Genomic DNA, 21,098 nt, shown 5'->3' with positions numbered 1-21,098 from the left:
CAAAATGTGGTAAGAACAAAAAAGTGGCACACGAGGCGCAGCCGAGTGTGTCACTCATGTTCTTCCGTCTCACGTCCTCTGTTATCTATTACTGAACAGACGCACGGCAACTTGGAATCTATTTGTTTTATATGATAAAGATTTTAAAAACGTTTTAATGATGACGCCATCTATACGTCTGTCCTTCAAAAGATCATAAGTGAGAACCAATCAGAATGCGTCGTGCACAACCGAGCTTATTATATAAATTCCTGTTGTGCACGCTCATGACGTCAGCAAACAAATCCCTCGAGAAAAAAAATTTCCATCGGGTTGAAAAATGTTATAAAATAATTGCTTCATACGTCAGCTGTGCATTCATCTAGATATGAAGCACTTGGACCAATTGTCAAACAAAACCAAAATTGCACGAGTCCGTAGGGCTCGTGCAATTTGTGGTCTTTGTGGTCCGCGATGGATGTAAAACGAAAGAGATTTCATCAAATCATGGAAAAATGCACAAAGCTTTGTATGGAAGAATAAAGGATGAACTTCAGTTAAACATAATGGAAATAGGACCAAGTGGACTCCATTTCGGTCTGTGATCATACGAGTGATTAACAAAATCGGACGCCCGCGATTTACAGTATTGGACGACACAAATTAAAGTACTGTTTCCAATTAATCATGACCGTTCGCAATTTCCAAAAAAAAAGAGAAAACAAAAACCCTGGTTCCAATATTTTCCAGCTTCAATATATAAGTCTACCTTCCTCGTGATTGTAAATTCTAGAGAGTCGTGCAGTGATCGGGCAATCCTTTGAAAATGCAGTCCTTAACAAAGCTGAGCGATCAAACAAAAAGATTGAAGACTGTACTGAGCCTCTCAATTTCTTTCTAAGACACGCGTCGAGCGTTTGCTCACGGCTGTTTCCTGTCATGTAGTATAAAAACTTTGATCTGACAAGACCAACAGCAGCCCTTTTAGACAGCAACAGCAGCCCTTTTAAATGTGTTACGAGGAAACTCGCGAGGGAATTTGTCATCATATGTCCGCCATTTTGAGTGGTCCAAAAAGTTGACGGTTATTCACACGTTGTATAGTTTCAGCCGCCTTTGACGAGTTATTTTATAAACGATTGTTACTGAATCAAAGCAATATCTTAATCGTACGATCTCCACTGCACATGTTAGACATACACAGCACATGTTAAGATATACATTTTAACACTTTTTCTTGATATAATTTCTTGTTTTGTTTTGTTTTCCTTTTTATCAATTACCTTACACTTGTTTATATAGGTACTCAATTATTTTTCCTTTCTTCAACCCAAAAGATTAACAGTCAAAATTTTTATTAAGATTTTAATTCAAAAATGGATTATTCTCTCTCCTTAGGTATGGAAAAAAAATGACTGCAAGGGAGGAATTTGCTCTGAAAGCTTTTTAATTAAGAATGACTTATCTTGTGTGATCGGTAAAAAAACTGTGTTAAAATGAATACATGTAATTCAGTGAAAGAGCTTCACCCTTAAACTCACACAAGTGATTAACATGTAATTTCTCACTTTGGTATCCACACATTGTGCAATAAACAGGTTATGAGAATGCTCTGCTCTATCAGATATAATTTGTTATTGTCAGATGACACCAAAGTCTCATAACTGATATTCAAGAAAATGTATATCAGCTTGAGGGGAGAAGTAACAATCAGATTTAGGGAACCAGGTAAAGGAGTAACAGGGAGCAAAATCGCATGGGAATACATGCAGTTGGTTGTTATCGTTATTGTTGTTGTTTTCTATCAATATATCGGCTGCCTGATAAGAATGGAAACAAGCCTTTCCTAGCTTTCACCTAGCCTCAGTTTTAACCGAGATAATTCCAGACAAATAAAATTTACTATTTGTTTTCAGAGGGCACGGTAACGAATCCTGCAATCTGATTAGTTCTTTACCCGGTCAGTATTTTCTTATCTCTGCCCACGGGCCGCGGTAACGCTTTCGTGAGTCGCCGTGTACATCCCAACTTTCGTTGCCATTTTCAATAAATATATCTCGTTTTTCCAGCTGGGCAGTATTTTTAAGCAAAGACGTTGGTCACTACCTCAAGCCGATAAATAACTTATTAATCCTCTCTTTTCTCTCTCTCAAATCACTTTGGTTGACAGAAAAATATTGGTCTCAGAATGAATTTGTATTAGCAATAGTGTCATTACGTGACAAGCGGCCCAAAAACCGTCTATAATAAATTTTATAATAAAGTTCGGATATAACGCGCGCTGTCATTGGTTCAAAGAGCGTGCTCTATGAGAGTTTATTATATACTCAACAAAATATTGCGTTTCTGATTGGTCAATGATGAATGCATAAATAGGTTATAGAGTGCAATAGAGGTTATAGAGTGCAATACGGAGAAGTTGCCATGGAAACACCGGGGAAGCGCCAAATTTGAACACCAAATTATAAAAAAATGGCTGACAGCCGGTTTGCTTTGTCAAACCAAAACATCGTTGAGCAACTTAAAGAAAATGCGAAAAACAAAAACACATTGAAAGCTACACAGACCTGGTTAAATGTCTGGCAAACATGGGCGACTCAACGAAAAGTAAACCCAAAAATGGAAGAGTAGCGCGATGGAGTAATTTTGTCGAGAATATAATAAATAAAAAATCGTATGAAACTGCTCGTGCATTTCGTGATTTATGGTCACTCGTAATGTTTTGAAAGTTCTCAAATTGCACTCGCCTACGGCTCGTGCAATTTTGAGAACTTTCAAAACATCACTCGTGCCCATAAATCACGAAATGCACTCGCGTTCATACGATTTCCTATACATATATCAGGCAAAAATCCCTGTATGAGGGCCATACCTGTTGACGCAACCAGGGCCATTCAAAGCTGTAAAGCCCCCAGTGAGCTAAAAGAAGAAAACGTCATGAGCTCGAACCGACCATTTTCCCGTTCAGTTCTTCCACTCAGTTTAAAGTGCATATTATTTTGCGGATGAATTTTTGTTTTACGTAATAACAACTTATTAGTAACACACCTGACTGACTTTCGAAGAAGCAGAATGCAGGAAGTTGTCACCACGGATCTAGTTAAATGGCCTAGCTTGCCACAAGTCTCCTATAGCTCAGTGGTACATCATCCGAAGTACTACTCGGGAGGTCGTAGTTTCGACTCGGAGTTCTTTTTCTCCGAGTACGTATACCTAAGTATGTTGTTCACTAGGCAGCATCATCTTTTGCTTGAATCACCAAGCGTAAATTTACCATCATTTTTGCGCAAAAGCATCAAATATCGACAACCCTATCCCAGCAGTAAGCAGAATATTATCATCATGGATTCAATTCAAACGGCCTCACCTTCCACGTTAGGACATTGAGTCCCAGTTTTTATCTAGCTTTTCACAACTTCCAATGGTCTACGATGAAAATAGATAACACATCTATGCAAGATTGGAATGAACCCATTTCTCGAAGATCTTGCTCGAACGGTCAGGAACGTTAGCCGTGGTCGCTATCTTTTCAAATGAGGAGTGTCTGCTTTCGTAATAACGCACAACTATGATGGCCCTCTTTCAATAAAAACCGGCTGTATCCCATTTCTGATAACCTTGAACAAATGGAAAAAAGTAACAACTGTGTAATAACAAATACCTTTTTATTCATCCCAAGCGTTGTCAGAGATTTTCTTGAAATGAAATTGGAGATAGAAAAGATATAGGATATTTTATCTACTCTGTTTCTAGATCTAATTTTGTTTAAAACTAGATTTAGGTAACGTACTCTTTGTAATGATATTGAAATCTAGGAAACGTTGTTTGAGAAAATGAATAAGAATTACAAATAAAAATTGAATCGTGTGAAGTAAGGATGGCCGCTTTCTGCTCATCTGTCTCACACTTGTTTGCTCTTCCTTCGCTGTGAAATTTTATCACGCTGCAACTTTTTAATAGATAATATTTCCTTTTATTTTTCCTTTTTAGCCGGAAGTCCATGTATTTTGCGAAACTGTTGTACGCCATAATCTCTTTCTTCTCGTATCACCAATTCTAAAAGAAGATCTAAACCCTGCGGGATTGATGTGTGATCAGTTCGCAAGAGTTTTACCATAAGAGTCTTGTTAAAAAAATCTCAAAGCCTTTCTTGGCTGCTAAGAACTGCACGATGATTTTAGCTTTTCTGAATACAAATACAGAGCTTTTCTGTTACAAATAAATTTTCCTGCCCATTTCAATTTTAAGGATCCGCATGTAATTTTGGGGAATACGCTCTTGAAAGCAATGAGGTACTCTTCAATGTTTGCATAACCTCACCTTTTCAAATCAGAGGGACCAGAGAATTCTCTTTTGCACATTTACTACTCCGTCATAGGTTTTCATAACTGCATAGAATCCTGCCAACCCTGTCCTGCTTGGATGGGACTACTTAAACAGGGGAAAAGTCCTCTATTTCGTAAAGGCTGTCTACATATCATTTATTTTTTAACAAAAGAATTTTACCACTTATTCTGGATACAGTTTCTTCCTTTTTCTTTTTACTAATTACCTACATCTGTTTATAACAGTGCACATCAACAGTGCAACTCGAAGATCAATAGTCAAAATTTTTGTGAAGATGTTAATTCAAAAATTGATTATTTTGAATTGTCTCCTTAGGATATGGAAGAATTGAAGAAAAATGACTGCGAAGGAGGAATTTACTCTAAAAGCTTTTTAAGAATGTCTAATTCTGTGTGATCGATAAAAAATGGTGCTATAGTCAATACGCGTAATTCAATGAAATAGCCTAATCCTTAAGTGTTAACATGTAATTTCTTCTTTTGGTATCCACACACTATCCTGCAAACAGGGAATGAGAATCCTCTGACTCATCAGATAGAATTCGTTATCGTGATTTAACACCAAAGTCTCGTAACTGATATTCAAGGAAATGTGTATCAGTTTGAGGGGAGAATTAACAATCAGATTTATGTAGGTAAAGGATTAACAGAGAGCAAATTCGCTTTTAAAGTCCAAATGACGTACATGTGAATACATGCAGTTGGTGGTTATCGTTATTGTTGTTGTCGTTGTTGTTTTCTATCAATATATCGGCTGCCTGATAAGAATGGAAACAAGCCCTTCCTAGCTTTCTCTTAGTCTCCGTTTTAAGCCGTAAAGCAAAGCGAGCTAAAAGAAGAGGACGTCATGAGCTCAAACCAACCATTTTCATGTTCATTTCTCCCACTCAGTTTAAAATACATATTATTTTGCGGATGAATTTTTGTTTTACGTTATAACAACTTATTTTTAATACACTTGACTTTCGAAGAAGCAGAATGCAGGGAGTTTGTCACCACGGATCTAGTTATATGGCCTAGCTAGCTTGCCACAAGTCTCCTAGAGCTCAGCGGTACAGCATCTCAAGTACTACGAAGTACTAAGAAAAAAGATACGAACAATCTATTACCCCAAACATTGAAAAGCAGGTATTAATACCGGATTATGATAGAAGTGACACTAATAATAAAGATGTGGTTAATAAGAAATACGTTGACGGTACAACCTTTACTTTGGATGTATCAAAAAGTCTTGATATGAAAGGTAATAAGGTGATTAATGTAGCAGACCCAACACGTGCAACAGATGGAAGCAATGAAAGGCATGGTGATACAAAAGCGAGCAATTATTTGAAAACCGATGGCACAAGAGTAATGACTGGTAATTTGAAAATGAACAACAGAAGTATAATTAATGCCAAACAGGCATAATCATGTGAAAGCAGAAATGCTGCTTATGCTAATTTTGTCAATACAACTATCAGCAATAATAATGATGATGAAGATGACATTACGGGGCTAAATTCATTAAAAAAGACTCATCAGTTCAATAAAAAACCTATGAATTGAAACTGCATTTGGATAGCGCACAAGGGTATTATTTATCTCGTGTTGGGTTAAATATGCATGAACTTACAACTGGTGAATATACAGTGGTATTCGAACTGTATTTTCCTTCAGCATCTATTGCCGGATTATTCATCTGTTAACATATCAGCCACCAATAGTTCTCAGACAGCTTCAAGAACATCAACATATTTGTTTAGTGATCAAAGCAGAAGTAGAACGGAGCTGCAGCACATGCCCGCTGATTTAAATATGTTCAATAAAATAATAATCAATTTAGCTACACCAACAAATGATAATGATGCTGAAAATAACTCATATGTGGATTGTGTCAAACAAGCAGTAACATCAGGATTTGTACCTGTATACTTTTTTAATTATGAAATGGGACATGATAATGAAAAGGAAACCAAATTTAAACATCAAGATCAAAATATGGAGTTTCCAATGAGTCACATTTCACAGTACGAAGTGACAAATTAACGTTTAATGTGGATGGAACATGTGAATTTCATTTCAGAGATGGTTACAGGGTGCCTGCAACACATTTCTACCATAAAGGACATGATACTTTCGGATCCATTCTTAACAGGTTTAAGTAACCGCATACACACCTACCGACTGCACGCGCTAATGTAATTCTCTAAATTGATGACAGAAATGACAGCGCCTCTGTAGAATGCATGCTGCGAACTTTTTCCGGGGCTTTTTTTCCTCATGCCCTCATGATATGGCATGTGTTTGAACCTAGAATTTGATGGCTTAAGTTGTCTCTCTAAGTTGTCTTTGAACCTCGATTATCCGGACTCGGGTAAATAGTCCGGATAATCGAGAGTCCGGATAATCGAAAAAAAGAATATTAATGAGACAATTGAGTTATGATCGTCTCGTGTGTTTACATAACTCACGCTCATCGAACTGATCAAGCATGACATTCCCTTAGCAACAAAACAATGCTGAACCAATCAAAATTCAGCTGAACGCATCAGAATGCTTCTTGTCTCTTTTTGTCTCCGAGCGCTCGAACTCTCGAAAGCGGAGCGTGTAATGCGCTGTTTTAAACACAATTTTCCTGAATTTTAACATAATTTCTGAATTTTTTTACCTCCTAAAGTTTTTAACATCTAGGGTCATTAATATTCATGAAAAAAACGGGACCAGAGAAAAGTCCGGATAATCGAAAAGTCCGGATAATCGAAAAGTCCGGATAATCGAGGTTCGACTGTATTGTCTAACCTTTCAGGAACAATGCGTCACTGCCACAAATGTTAATGACTTATGCTGCTAAAGGAATAAATTGGTCTATAACGGTGAAACAGAGATAATTGACGTCATAGGTCGTTGACTCAGTAGGTGCATCTCGACCAATTTTGCCGTTAATTTCAAATAAGATGATTACATTGTGGCCAAAATTCTCACTCGTCGACAAAATAACTAAGATTAACGTATTTCGACTGAAACCACTGCAGAAGATTACACTGGCGGCACGAGTTGTTGGAGATAGCGGGCAAGTGTTCGATTCACACGCTCACTTCGTCACTACCAAACATGGCCACGTTGATGTTTGTCGTGAACAGTCTGTTGGTGGATCTTACCGAGGAGTTTCAGCGATGGGACTCTTATGGAGCATGAAACCATCACCTGGACAGAGAAAGGGAATTCGACTGATGAAATCTGATGTCACTAAACCTTACAAAGTCGTCTTAGACTGTTTTGATGGCCATATGGATCCGCAGGAATCGAGGTCTTCGCAGCCTTTGTCTAGCAATACGTTTGAGAAGGGGTACATAGCGGATGGAGTGAAGAGAATTCCTGTGAGAGAAGGAAGTATCCGTGGAACTCTTTTTCTTCCTCCGGGTGATGGACCTTTTCCTGGTGAGTAGCGAAAGTTTGATGTTTATCTAAAAAGTGCCTCCAGTCAAGAGTAGAAAAGTGTTTTCAGAGATTAGAATTTAAAAAGAATCAGAATCCGCTATTGAGCTTTCCAAATGTGTCCTGATCTCTTAAAAGTGACAACAGTGTTAGACATACAGTTCAGGTTTTTAACCAACAATCACTTTTTGGGTTGATCACCGCTGTGTAATGCTACGGGTCGTAATTCAGAAAATATTACTTTTCTTCAGTTTACTGTTGTGCTACTTCAGCAGATCAGTAAAGATTAAATTCATTCACGGCGCGCCGCAAACGTTTCTCTGTGAGATATGGTTTTATCAATGGTTTGAACCATTTTCATTAATGCAAGTACTCCTAGAATATCTAATTTGTTTTAAACCCCTAAGAAGGCTTCTTTTTTATTCTCTCTTTATCCACGCTGTCTTATGCTTTGGCATTCTTCTGGAAAGGAGAGTCAATATCTGACGTCTAAATTTGTTTTTATCCAAAGACCTTTTGAGTTACCATTGAGGTAAAAATAATAACAATAAACCTGTTCGAGTAAACGACATTAGACGATGTGTTGTAGCCTCCAGCAGTATTTTACATTAAGCTTAAGTGAAATTTTATCTTACGAAGTAACATTGGTTAAATTTTTTGTTATGAAGTATTTAGTTAGTATAGGTAATCACATGATTTCAAGTTTATTTGGATTAAATAAGCACGAGTAGTAAGTATTATTTTTCTTCAGTTTACTGTTCTGCTACTTCAACAGATTAGCAAAGATCAATTTCCTTCACCGCGCACCGCAAACGTTTGTCTGCAAACCCCAACCCCATCTTTCCACGCTGCAAGGTGATCTTGAAAGAATAAAGGGAGTGAGATGTGGTTTTATCAATGGTTTGAGCCATTTTCATTCATGCAATAACTCTTAGAATATCTTATTTGTTTCAAACTCCTACGAAGGCTTCAATTTTTATTCTCTTTGTAATCTCAGGCCTCAATCAATCCAAGAAAAGAGGTTACTGCTGAAAAAGGGTTCCATAGGTTTTGGACTAATATCGCAGTTTCTGTTCAATAATCCAGTATAAACATACTCGCCAATAACGGTAAACATGAAGTTAATTTTAAAAAATGATTATGAGGAAAAATCGATGATCAAAATGAGTCTCTTACGCTGAGTGTGACTCATTTCGTAATTCGGAATGGTGCTCGCACACAATTTAATTTTGTAAGGTGTCTGATGCTTTGGCATTCTTCTGGAAAGGAGGGTCAATATCTGGCGTCTAAATTCTTTTTTATCCAAAGACCTATTGATTGAATGCAAGAGTTACCACTGAGGTAAAAATAATAACAATAAACCTGTTCGAGTAAACGACATTCATCGATGTGTTGTAGCCTTCAGTAGTGTTATTAAGCTTAAGAGCTAATGTTAATATGCATCAGACAAGCAGCGGCATGTCATCCAAAATTTGCTTTCACTCCTACTTTCATATTTTTTAGCCCAATATGTCCTAATGATCGGGGTGTAGTTTGTTTGTGAAAATATATTTTAGTTTTCGAGAAATTATTTTTTTTCGTTCAACAGCTCAAATATGTACATTTCTCGACTTCCGGTATATCTGTCAACATAATCCTTTGTTTTTTATTTACAACACAAATTCACAAGGAAATTTTTACAGTAACTTTTTAACCATTCTTTCGTCTTTTAAAAGCTTGAAGCTCAGTAGATTCTGTCATATCGGTCATTGTTAAAACTGTCTTTGTTTTGATGCTACTTTTCGACATAGAAAAAGTATGACGGACAAAAAAATTTACCAAAAAATAAATATTTCAAGTAAATTCGTTACATGATGTCACTCAACTCGGGTAACATTCACTGTGAAAATTTGTGTATTTGATACTAAATTATATTTTCAGAAACAAACTACACCACAGTTATTAGGACATATTGGGCTACAAAATATAAAATAGGAGTGAAAGCAATTTTGGGTGACTTGCCGGTGTTTGTCTGATGCATATTGACATTAGCTCTTAAGCTCAATAATACTTCTGGAGGCTACAACACATCTTTGAATGTCGTTTACTCGAACAGGTTTAAAAAATCCAATCATTAACAAAACTGAGTAATCCGTAAATAGATTGAGGACTGTACTGAGCCTTTTAGTTTCTTTCTAAGACACTCGTAAAGCGTTTGCTCACGGCTAATTCGTATCAGGTAATACAGGAACAAACTTTAATCTGACAAGTTACAAAGCAACCAACAGAAGCCCTTTTAAATGTGTTACGAGGAAACTCGCAAAGGATTTTGTCGTCATATCTCTGCCATTTTGAGTGGTCCAAAAATGTTGAAGGTTGTTCACATGTTGCATAGTTAATTACAGCAGCCTTTAAGGTGCTATTTTATAAACGATTGCTACTGAATCCAAGCAATATATTAATTGTACGATCTCCGCTGCAAATGTTAGACATATCTTGCACTCAATCAGCCAATGTTATCTTTACAGGAGTGATAGATCTGCTTGGTGGTGCAGTCGGATTAGTGGAATTTAAGGCTTCATTTTTGGCATCTTATGGATTCGCTACTCTTGCTTTGGCCTACTTGGGCTATGAAGATCGACCATTGTCTCCATCTTCGATAAACTTGGATTATTTTGAAGAAGCTGCGAACTGGCTTATAAGTCATCCTAAAGTGCTTCCACATGGTATCGGCATGCACGCTATATGCTATGGCTCATGGATTGCGCTGTTGATGGCAAGCTATCAGATCGCACCAATAAAGGCCGTTGTAGCTGTTTCACCTCTGGTAATTGCCTATCTTCACCCTTTTCAATTAAAAGGGGGAGTCTCAGACATGATACCCCTTGATGAGAGCAGAGTGGTGTCTTCAGAAAAGGGCAGCATCTTGCGTTTTGCCCAACCAACTGATATTGATTACATGAATCCAACAACAGTCTCCAAATACTCAGCTATTACACCAGTTGAGAACATCAATTGCCCTGTCATGCTGGTTTCTGGAACTGATGACTTGAACGTCCCCACCGATTTTACAGTAAAGTTCATTATTGATCGCTTAAAGGAGAATGGAAAAGAACAATTGTGCACTAACTTGCGTTATCCCCAAGCAGGACATCTCATCGAACCACCCTACTCTCCTCTTTGTGACTTTTCTTTCAGCAAATCTACTAAAGAATGGTGTGGTTACCCGTACCTAGCTTGGATTGAGCTAGCTCTAGCTAATCTCCATATCACTAGAGTTTATTGTTTAGATGTGTCGTAGCCTCCAGCAGTATTTTATTTTAAGCTTAAGTGAATTTTATGTCACAAAGTAACACTGTTAAAATTTTTTGTCATGTAGTATTTAGTTTTAATTTTATGTCACAAAGTAACACTGTTAAAATTTTTTGTCATGTAGTATTTAGTTAGTATAGGTAATCACATGGTTTCGAGTGTAGTTTGAAATGAATTAGCACTAGTAAATTTTTTCAAAGACTAACAAAATCAAAATTGCACGAGTCCGTAGGGCTCGTGCAATTTGTGGTTATTGTGGTCTGCGATGGATGTAAAGCGAAAGAGATGTTATCAAATCATGGAAAAATGCACAAAGCCTTGCATGGAAGAATAAAAGATGCAATTCAGTTAAAAATAGGGAAATAGGACCAAGTGGACTCCATTTCGGTCTGTGATCATACGAGTGATTAACAAAATCGGACGACCGCGATTTACAGTATTGGACGACACAAATTAAAGTACCGTTTCCAATTAATCATGACCGTTCGCAATTTCCCAAAAAAAAAAGAAAACAAATACATTTAGGACAAACAATTGCGGTGGAGACAATGTCTAAGGAAAAAAATTTTCTCCAATTTGGAAATTCCTTTTTTTTTTTTTTTCAGGATAAGTAGTTGTTGCCATGGTTATTCTGATCAATACTGTGATTAAAGGTGTCCAATTACAGCAAACTGTCCTATTACAATTGAATAGAATGATTAGTGAAGAGTAAAGCAGCTAATGCACTATTCATATTTGACGAAATTGTAATGGTTATCAAGATTCATTCAGAAAATGGCGGAACGCTCCTTTCCTCTTGCAACGACTGCTCCACAAAGAAAACGAGGTGGAGTGCATTCCGATCATTGAACAGATAAAGCTGATAGATTACATCATTATCATTTTGATGAATTGATCTCAACTGATCGATAATGTGAAATACTGCCTGCAAAACAGAATTACAAGCCGTCTATTTTACAGGGTCGGCCAGGGGGGGTAATGGAATACCAATATACCCGAAAAAAAATCGACAAAATACCCCAAAATACCCCAAATTCCTCCAAATATACCCAAAAATAATCGAAGCTTTGAATACTTTATACCTGAAATTCAAAGAAAGTGATATACTGAATACCCATATTTAAGCTGCAATATACCGTATACCCGATTTAAAACGCCCCTGAATACCGAATACCCAAAAACCCTGGCCGACCCTGATTTTACGGTGGATCAATCCAAATTAATAACTTCCAATGAACAAAGCTTTCAGTTTAATTTTTAGCCAAAAAAACCTGGTTCCAATATTTTCCAGCATCAATATACATGTCTAACTTCCTCGTGATCGTAAATTCTAGAGAGTCGTGCAGTGATCGGGCAATCCTTTGAAAATGCAGTCCTTAACAAAACTTAGCGATCTCCACTGCACATTTTAGATATATCTTGCACTCAATCAGTCAATGTTCCTTTACAGGAGTCATAGATCTGCTTGGTGCTGCAGGTGGATTAGTGGAATTTAAGGCTTCACTTTTGGCATCTCATGGATTTGCTACTCTTGCTTTGGCCTACTTGGACTATGAAGATCGACCATTGCTTCCATGTTCAGTAAACTTGGATTATTTTGAAGAAGCTGCCAACTGGCTTAGAAGTCACCCTAAAATTCTTCCACATGGTATCGGCATGCACGCTATATGCTACGGGTCATGGATTGCACTGTTGATGGCAAGCTATCAGATCGCACCAATAAAGGCCGTTGTAGCTATTTCACCTCTGGTAATCGCCTTCCTTCTCCCTTTCCAATTAAGAGGGAGAGTCTCAGACATAATACCCCTAGATGAGAGCAAAGTGGCGTCTTCAGAAAAGGGCAGCATCTATCGTTTCGCCCTACCAACTGGCATTGATTACATGAATCCAACAACAGTCTCCAAATACTCAGCTATTACACCAGTTGAGAACATCAATTGCCCTGTCATGCTGGTTTCTGGAACTGATGACTTGAACGTCCCCACCGATTTTACAGTAAAGTTCATTATTGATCGCCTGAAGGAGAATGGAAAAGAACATTTGTGCACAAACTTGCGTTATCCCCAAGCGGGACACGTCATCCAACCACCCTACTTTCCTCTTTGTGATTCTTCTTTCAGCAAAGTTGCTAAAGAATTGGGTGGTTACCCTTACGTAGCTTTGGGAGGGGAGACTGTTGCACATGCCAGAGCACAAGAAGACTGCTGGCCAAAGATTTTACATTTTCTGCGAAAACATCTCCAACAAGACACAGAGAGTGAGGTATAAGAATACTTTAATGCTTGCCATGTGTTTGAGAACTTTCACAGATAACCACAGGTCACCAAAGCTTTCATTGGGCCCAACATTAGGTTCCACAACACACAAAAATTGCACGTGCCAAGAGACTATAATCTCTTGCATGTGCTCATTTAATTATATGGGTGGCCCAGTCCCACGCGGTAGCTAATTAAATCATTTCGGTTCAATGTCCCTAAGCACTATGCATGCACGTTTTGAATTGCTTTCATTCAAAGCTTTATGCGGCTATTTTCTTTGAAGTTTCATAAGTTCTTCTTGTAAACAAAATGAATTGAAAATTATCCATTCAATTCAGTTGTACAGTAATCTTTAATTCAATTAAAACCGAGTAAAAGTCAAAATATTTTTTTTAACGTTTTGATAAAAACAGGAAATGAATCCTGGAGTGACGAACTAACTCACGATATTTCTACAGAGGATTGCCTTTAAAATAGGCGACCGTGATTTTTAGGAGTGCCTGTACGGTATCTGAGCAACATTTCCAAAGAAAATTACGAGCTAGTATTGTGGTTCAAAACGTCCTAAAGCCCTCTGATTTTACAATTTCCACGGGAAGGGGGGAGGGGTGAGACTTAGCCAAGCAGACTCCAAGCGCTAAAAGCAATGGTGTTTAAAATAAAAAATCTTGACCAGTTTTAAGTTTATGGATCCGCGTGAAATTTTGGGGACGTATTTTACTGAAAGCACTGAAGTACTGTGCAATGTTTGCATAGCCTCATCTTTTCTAATCCGAGGGGTCGAAATACCCTGTTGTGCACACCCACTACTGCGTCCAGGGTTTTCATAACTGCATAGAATCCTGCCAGCCCTGTCCTGCTTGGATAGGACTATTTAAACAGGGGAAAAGTCCTCTTTTACGTAAATGCTGTCTACATATCATTGATTGTTAAGATATACATTTTAACACTTTTTCTTGATATAATTTCTTGTTTTGTTTTGTTTTGTTTTCCTTTTTATCAATTACCCTACACTTGTTTATATGGGTGCTCAATTATTTTTCCTTTCTTCAACCCAAAAGATTAACAGTCAAAATTTTTATTAAGATATTAATTCAAAAATTGATTATTTTCTCTCCTTAGGTATAGAAAAAAATGACTGCAAGGGAGGAATTTGCTCTGAAAGCTTTTTAATTAAGAATGACTTATCTTGTGTGATTGGTAAAAAAAACTGTGTTAAAATGAATATATGTAATTCAGTGAAAGAGCTTCACCCTTAAACTCACACAAGTGATTAACATGTAATTTCTCACTTTGGTATCCACACATTGTGCAATAAACAGGTTATGAGAATACTCTGCTCTATCAGATATAATTTGTTATTGTCATATAACACCAAAGTCTCGTAACTGATATTCAAGAAAATGTATATCAGCTTGAGGGGAGAAGTAACAATCAGATTTAGGGAACCAGGTAAAGGAATAACAGGGAGCAAAATCGCATGGGAATACATGCAGTTGGTTGTTATCGTTATTGTTGTTGTTTTCTATCAATATATCGGCTGCCTGATAAGAATGGAAACAAGCCCCTCCTAGCTTTCACTTAGCCTCAGTTTTAATCGAGATAATTTCAGACAAATAAAATGTACTATTTTTTTTCAGAGGGCACGGTAACGAATCCTGCAATCTGATTGGTTCTTTACCCGGTCAGAATTTTCTTATCTCTGCCCACGGGCCACGGTAACGCTTTCGTGAGTCGCAGTGTACATCCCAACTTTCGTTGCCATTTTCTATAAATATATCTCGTTTTTCCAGCTGGGCAGTATTTTTAAGCAAAGACGTTGGTCACTACCTAATAACTTATTAATCCTCTCTTTTCTCTCTCTCAAATCACTTTGGTTGACAGAAAAATATTGGTCTCAGAATGAATTTGTATCAGCAATTGTGTCATTACGTGACAAGCGACCCAAAAACCTTCTATAATAAATTTTAATCGTTCACAGCAAGTACCTAAAAAGTTCAAACATGAGGTATTAGGTTAAAGTTGAGCTGATCAATGAAACTTTCATTTATTTACTATCTGAATTTTCTCAAACAATTTTTTCATAGTGAAAGAGCGAGAGCGAAGTTTTGATTTCAGTTTTACAACAAATGTACGCTCTTTCGTGAGTCTTTCCAAGTCCGTTCAATTTGGACATTTGTACCGTAAATTGCACAACAGAAACTGGAGGAATTCAATGAAAAAAGGCCGTATTAAATCTTATTGTGTTTGTATTCTAAAGAAAATTATGAAAGTAATATTTAATGTTTGCATAGCCTCATCTTTTCTAATCCGAGGGGTCGAAAAACCCTGTTATGCACACCTACTACTCCGTCTCGGGTTTCATAACTGCATAGAATCCTGCCAACCCTGTCCTTCTTGGATGGGACTATTTAAACAGGGGAAAAGTCCTCTATTTCGTAAATGCTGTCTACATATCATTGATTGTTAATATATACATTTTAACACTTTTTCTTGATATAATTTCTTGTTTTCTTTTCTTTTCTTTTTATTAATTACCTACACTTGTTTATATAGGCGCTCAATTCTTTTTCCTTTTTTCAACCGGAAAGATCAACAGTCAAAAATTTTATTAATATATCAATTACTATCTCTCTTTAGGTAAGGAACGAAAATGATTGCGAGGGAGGAATTTGCTCTGAAAGCTTTTAAAGAATGTAATTCTGCGTGATCGGTAAAAAAAATGTGCTAAAATGAATACGTGTAATTCAGTTAAAGAGCTTCATCCTTAAACTCACACAAGTGATTAACTTATGTAATATCTTCCTTCAGTATCCACACATTCTCCAGCAAACAGGCAATGAGAATACTCTGACTTGTCAGATAGAATTTGTTATCGTGATTTAAAACCAAAGTCTCGTAACTGATATTCAAGGAAATGTGTATCATCTTGAGGGGAGAATTAACAATCAGATTTAGGGAGGTAAAGGATTAACAGGGAGCATTATCGCTTTTAAATTCCCAATGACGTACATGGGAATACATGCAGTTGGTTGTTATCGTCATTGTTGTTGTCGTTGTTGTTTTCTATCCATATATCGGCTGCCTGATAAGAATGGAAACAAGCCCTTCCTAGTTTTCACTTAGCCTCAGTTTTTTTCCTGTACCATACAAAATGTGGGTATTTTCAATTTATTATAATAACAGCCATTTTCTAAATGAATTAAAATAATCTTGTCACTTCTGTTGTTTATCTTGAAAATTTTCAAACCTTATTATATTTAACTTTTTAAATAGAAGTTGAATAAAATCTCTCATAGACATGAAGTATGAAAAACATTTTTTCCTATCTGTACAATAGAACGAAGAATCAAATTAGAGTTTCTTTCGAAAGAAAAATTTACCTTTTTGTTCCATTCACCTCTTTTCGCGATTTGCTATCCACCACCAATGAATACAAACCTTACATACGGATTTCCGATGATCTTCCACCGTTTAAGAACGAATAATTACTGTATGGAATCGATTATATGACTAACCATCCGAGGATTTTACAAAAATTTTTTTTGCTGGCAACAAAAATATTTTTAACTAAGATAAGTCACGCCGGGCTAGGTGACTATCACGCACTTTTCTTCTTTTCAACGTGAGTACTTTTATTTTTATTATCAATTTTAGCTCGTACAATATTTATTAGACTATTTTAATTGAAACCGATCCCCACAGAAACTGTTTCCACTCTCGCAATTTTACTTTCGCGACGCATCGTACACGTTACAAATGTTATCGAGAAATACGCCTTTTCTATTCCGTAATCAGCCACCGCTTCTCCGAAAAGTTCTTATGGCCCTATTAGCTTTTCCAGCACTTAAAACTCCTTTCCGTTTCCTTTTAAGCGCGTGAATTGCGCGCATGCACAAGGGCGAGTTGTAGATATGATGTGGAGAATGGCACTCGCCCGCTCGATTCCTATAAACTTTTTTCGATTTTAGGCTTTTGAGTGCATTTGATAGTTTTTGGCGAGTAATCAACAAACGAAATGGCGACCTTTGTTGCTAAGAATAGTGGTGGGGTGAAAAACAAGCCAATGATAATCTTAAAAGAGTTTGTTTTTTTTCGTTTTAGTTTTAACAAGCGGCGCCAGCGACTGGCAGGCGTGCGAGGATTCACACTGAAATAAGAGAACCTTCGCTTTTCATAAAATTGTAATTTACAATCCTTGAACTTGAAAACAATTCGAAGATTCATTAAAAGTATCACTTGCTCCGAAGCGCTCGGAGTTTACAGGTGTTCAAAAGCTTTTTTTGTTATGGCGTGAGACTGGGGACAAAATCGATCAATTTCGTATCGTGGGTTTTTTCTGTGTGAAGCAACAAAAGGGTTCGGCGACTGACGAAATTACAGGTTAACACGAAAATCAAATAACACCTAAACAAATAATTTTGGCTACCGATTTTCAGCGAATTTTTAAAGAACAATTTTCTTTTAACATAGGTTTCAAGACAATTTGAAGATTCAAAATAAATATTGCGTACTAAAATGCGAAAGTTATACACCACAAAATTGATAAATAGGCCTGAAATGAAATTCTATCTTGTTCTCGATTATACCTTGCCTAGCACGTGACCAAAATCATCCCAGACGGAAATCCAAAATGACGGTGGCAGTCTGGGTTCGGTTGTATCACTCAAAACTCGTTCTCGTTTGTCTCATTTGATAAAGAGGGAATCATTAACGTTTTCATTAAGACAGTATTGCTTTGATTTTTCAATATTTACAATGATAGACAGTAAATTTCACTTTTCACCCACATTTACTTCCAACCTTTTCTTTTGAACCAGAAACAAAAATTAGATATGTTTAAAACACATGACATCATCCACCCTTGTCAAATGTAATAGCATGGTCTTTGCAATTGTAATGCCTTCTTATCCCAACGTTACTTTGTTTCTTTGCTACATTAGCGAACACTGAACTACTGCTCGTACTCTAAATATGACAATCGACCACAACGTTCCCTAAACCAGATAACATTAAACATAATCCAACAAATCATGTTAGTCATCTGTCAGTTCACGAGTTTGCTCAAAGAGCACTTTGATTCTTTTGGACTCGGCACAGGGGTGTCAGACAAAGGTCTGGTACCGGACTAGAAACAACCCTGCTCAGTTGAGCTTCGCCCCTGAAGATTCTCAACTACATGAGCCTTGGTATCGATGTTCCTCTCTTATTCACCCGGGTAAAAACTTTTTTTCTCTCTTCTCTCACTGGTTGTCTTTCTATGTTGTCTTCCACTCACGGTCACCTCCACCAAATACGATGACAAAATCACTATATCCTTCCTACTTATTACCCATTTTATTTGGGTTGCACACAGTCACTCTTTTAGACTGTACAGGGATGTGTCCGACCCTGCCCTTTGCCAGGACCGGGTAGCTATTTGCACCCGTTTCTCTCTCTCTCTCTCTCTTTTAAGCTCTCTTTCATAACTACTTTACGTCAAATGGTTAATGGAATTTTTATTTATTTCAATTTCCCATCTCCTTTTTTAATGTGAAACAGTTTTTAAATCAGGTCTTTTTTTCGGCTTAAATAAGGAAATTCTGAATATTATTACAGAACAAAGCTAATTTGGACTAATACAAATTTTGAACTACAAAAATGTCAAGTGATTCATATTAACATTTATGGTAATAATGTACTGTGCTTAAGTTGGTTTGATTTATTTCATTTTTCTTGTTACTAAAGAAAAAGTGTATTTTTTTTATTTCTTTTTCTGACGAAATTAAACAATTTTTTTGCAAAATTGAACCACAAAAGATATATTTTAAGCATCTGATTCATGTCTTCGATGTTTAGTTTATTTCCTATTTTACACTTTTGAAATCAACTTCTCTACCATGAACAACTTCTAAGCAATCAAAATCTTCAACACTTATATATGACACCTGTCAGGACCACGACTGATCGAAAAAGGAAGGAGCTTACTTACTCTAATCAATGGTAATGCCTTTTACCCACTTTCCTCCTGGCTGAATGACATACGACTCAAATTCTGGAAAAAACCGATAAGCGATCAAGACACCTTCCAATTAATTTTATTTTGCCTTGGCAATGGTTATTCTCTACATCCTATAACAGAATGGATCCTTATTTCACAACATTGGGCAACTGCAAAGAAAGGAGAAAAACTAGTAAGACAAATTTTTTATGAAGATTTTATCATGAACAATATTGACTCTAAACCACACATTTGGTTTTATTTTGATTTACACCAAGGAAAATGACCTTTCTTGAACGGACAAGTTAAGAACACAAGCAGCCTTTAACTACACTTATTTTGTATCGAACATTAAATACCTATCCTTTCAGAACGTATAATTGTCAATTTCACATCAAGTAAACTTTTATTATTTTTATTAAGATGATATTAGAGAGAGAGAATTTCTCTTTGGTTTATATTTTACAATATAAAAAAACGTTAATCAATCATTAACCTCAAATCATTTGTTTATCGAAAGCGCCTTAAAGCAACCCATCCAAAACGAATCCCCCCTTATATGAACCAAAATAGTCAATCCAGGAATGGTTTTCATAAAAATTTTGTAAGCCCCCTATACACCACCTCCCACCTGCTACTTTTAAAACCTACCAACCGTACTATTAATCATCCCCTCATTTCATTTCCTCCAATTATGACTATCTTAAAACATTTCATTCTAATCATCCTTATTATTATCATTAATGTTTGTACTGCCTTGTGGTTGACGTGGTTACCTAACAGTCTGTTGGTCCCTCAACTCTATAGTACACAATTTAACAACTAATGGTTTTTATTTTTACGCTCCCTTATGGTTGACGTAACTGCGTTGCTGTTTGTTAGTCCCTCAAGGTTAGTGTTTTTTATCGAATAAGCCTTTTATTTTTACACTGCCTAATGGTACGTATTATTTTTCATCATTTTACACTTACTACACTTTCCACACACACACACACACTTCCTTTCCCCTAATTAACCCACTATTTTTGTGGAGATTCGGAAACCATTTCATTAAGGATTCCATAACTTTACACCTGCAATGCCACAAAGGTTGCTAGATAATTCCATTGCTTTATAAAAAAATAAAAGAAACAGCTTTATAGCTCCGTGTATGTATGACCTCTTTACAATATGTGAAGTTTACTGTAGGAAAAATACGAGGGAAAAAGCTTAATCTCAAAAGGACTTTTGTCACAAAAACTTAAGATGTGATATTAAAATGCTTCTCTAGAAATTAATGCATATTTTATACCGGGATGTCTCAAAAGAATCAAGGAATGACTCATAGTGACCCCTATAAGTGACGGCAAAAGATGTTCCTTTGTACGATATGCACGACAAAACCTTCACACGTTACGAACATATGAAAGGAAACATTTATGGAAACTTCAAACCTTCCTTACAGAATGGTAACTCTTTGAACATAGGTTTAAAATGAACGAGGAAATCGACTGCAGTAATTTTCGGCCGCCATATTGAATATTTGCCAAGTCGTTTGTCGTTGATATTTTGAATATTTAGGGAGATCCTTTTGCGTCATCTTATTGATTTCGACCAATCATTGTCCATCCTTCCGGAAACAATGCGTCACTGTCATGTTGATTGTTGATTGTTAAATGTTAATGACTTATGCAAGAAGAGATGATTTATGCAATAGGTCGTTGACTCAATAGGTGTATCTCGGGCAAGTTTGTCGTTAATTTCAAAGAAGATGCTTACCTTGTGGCCAAAATTCTCACTCATCGACAAAATAACTAAGATTAATGTATTTCGACTGAAACCACTGCA

At 36.6% G+C, this 21,098-nt stretch overlaps 3 protein-coding genes across 3 annotated transcripts in view; all 3 read left to right on the top strand.

Moving 5' to 3' along the window:
- Window positions 1-7,261: 7,261 nt before the first annotated feature.
- Window positions 7,262-11,022, top strand: LOC149041992 (bile acid-CoA:amino acid N-acyltransferase-like). Its single transcript, XM_089211947.1, has 2 exons — window positions 7,262-7,745; window positions 10,250-11,022. Exons 1-2 carry the CDS (start codon window positions 7,262-7,264, stop codon window positions 11,020-11,022), a joined length of 1,257 nt encoding a protein of 418 aa, XP_089068073.1.
- Window positions 11,023-11,807: 785 nt separating this feature from the next.
- On the top strand, window positions 11,808-16,360 carry LOC149041991 (bile acid-CoA:amino acid N-acyltransferase-like). The gene is made up of 3 exons (XM_089211946.1): window positions 11,808-11,859; window positions 12,484-13,295; window positions 14,414-16,360. The coding sequence occupies exons 1-3, from the start codon at window positions 11,808-11,810 to the stop codon at window positions 14,417-14,419; spliced, it is 870 nt and encodes a 289-aa protein (XP_089068072.1). The 3' UTR covers window positions 14,420-16,360.
- Window positions 16,361-20,216: 3,856 nt separating this feature from the next.
- LOC149041990 (bile acid-CoA:amino acid N-acyltransferase-like) overlaps window positions 20,217-21,098 on the top strand; it is an 8,474-nt gene continuing 7,592 nt past the window's right edge. The window contains exon 1 of the mRNA XM_089213354.1: window positions 20,217-21,098. This exon is cut by the window's right edge and continues 407 nt beyond it. Within this exon, the coding sequence (XP_089069480.1) occupies window positions 21,022-21,098 (77 nt within the window). The 5' untranslated portion in view covers window positions 20,217-21,021.

Source organism: Pocillopora damicornis, chromosome 7 (assembly GCF_964200805.1).
Source record: "Pocillopora damicornis chromosome 7, jaPocDami1.2, whole genome shotgun sequence".
NCBI lineage: Eukaryota > Metazoa > Cnidaria > Anthozoa > Scleractinia > Pocilloporidae > Pocillopora > Pocillopora damicornis.
The sequence above is the reverse complement of the archived record's forward strand: the minus strand, read 5'-3'. Positions and strand labels throughout refer to the sequence as shown.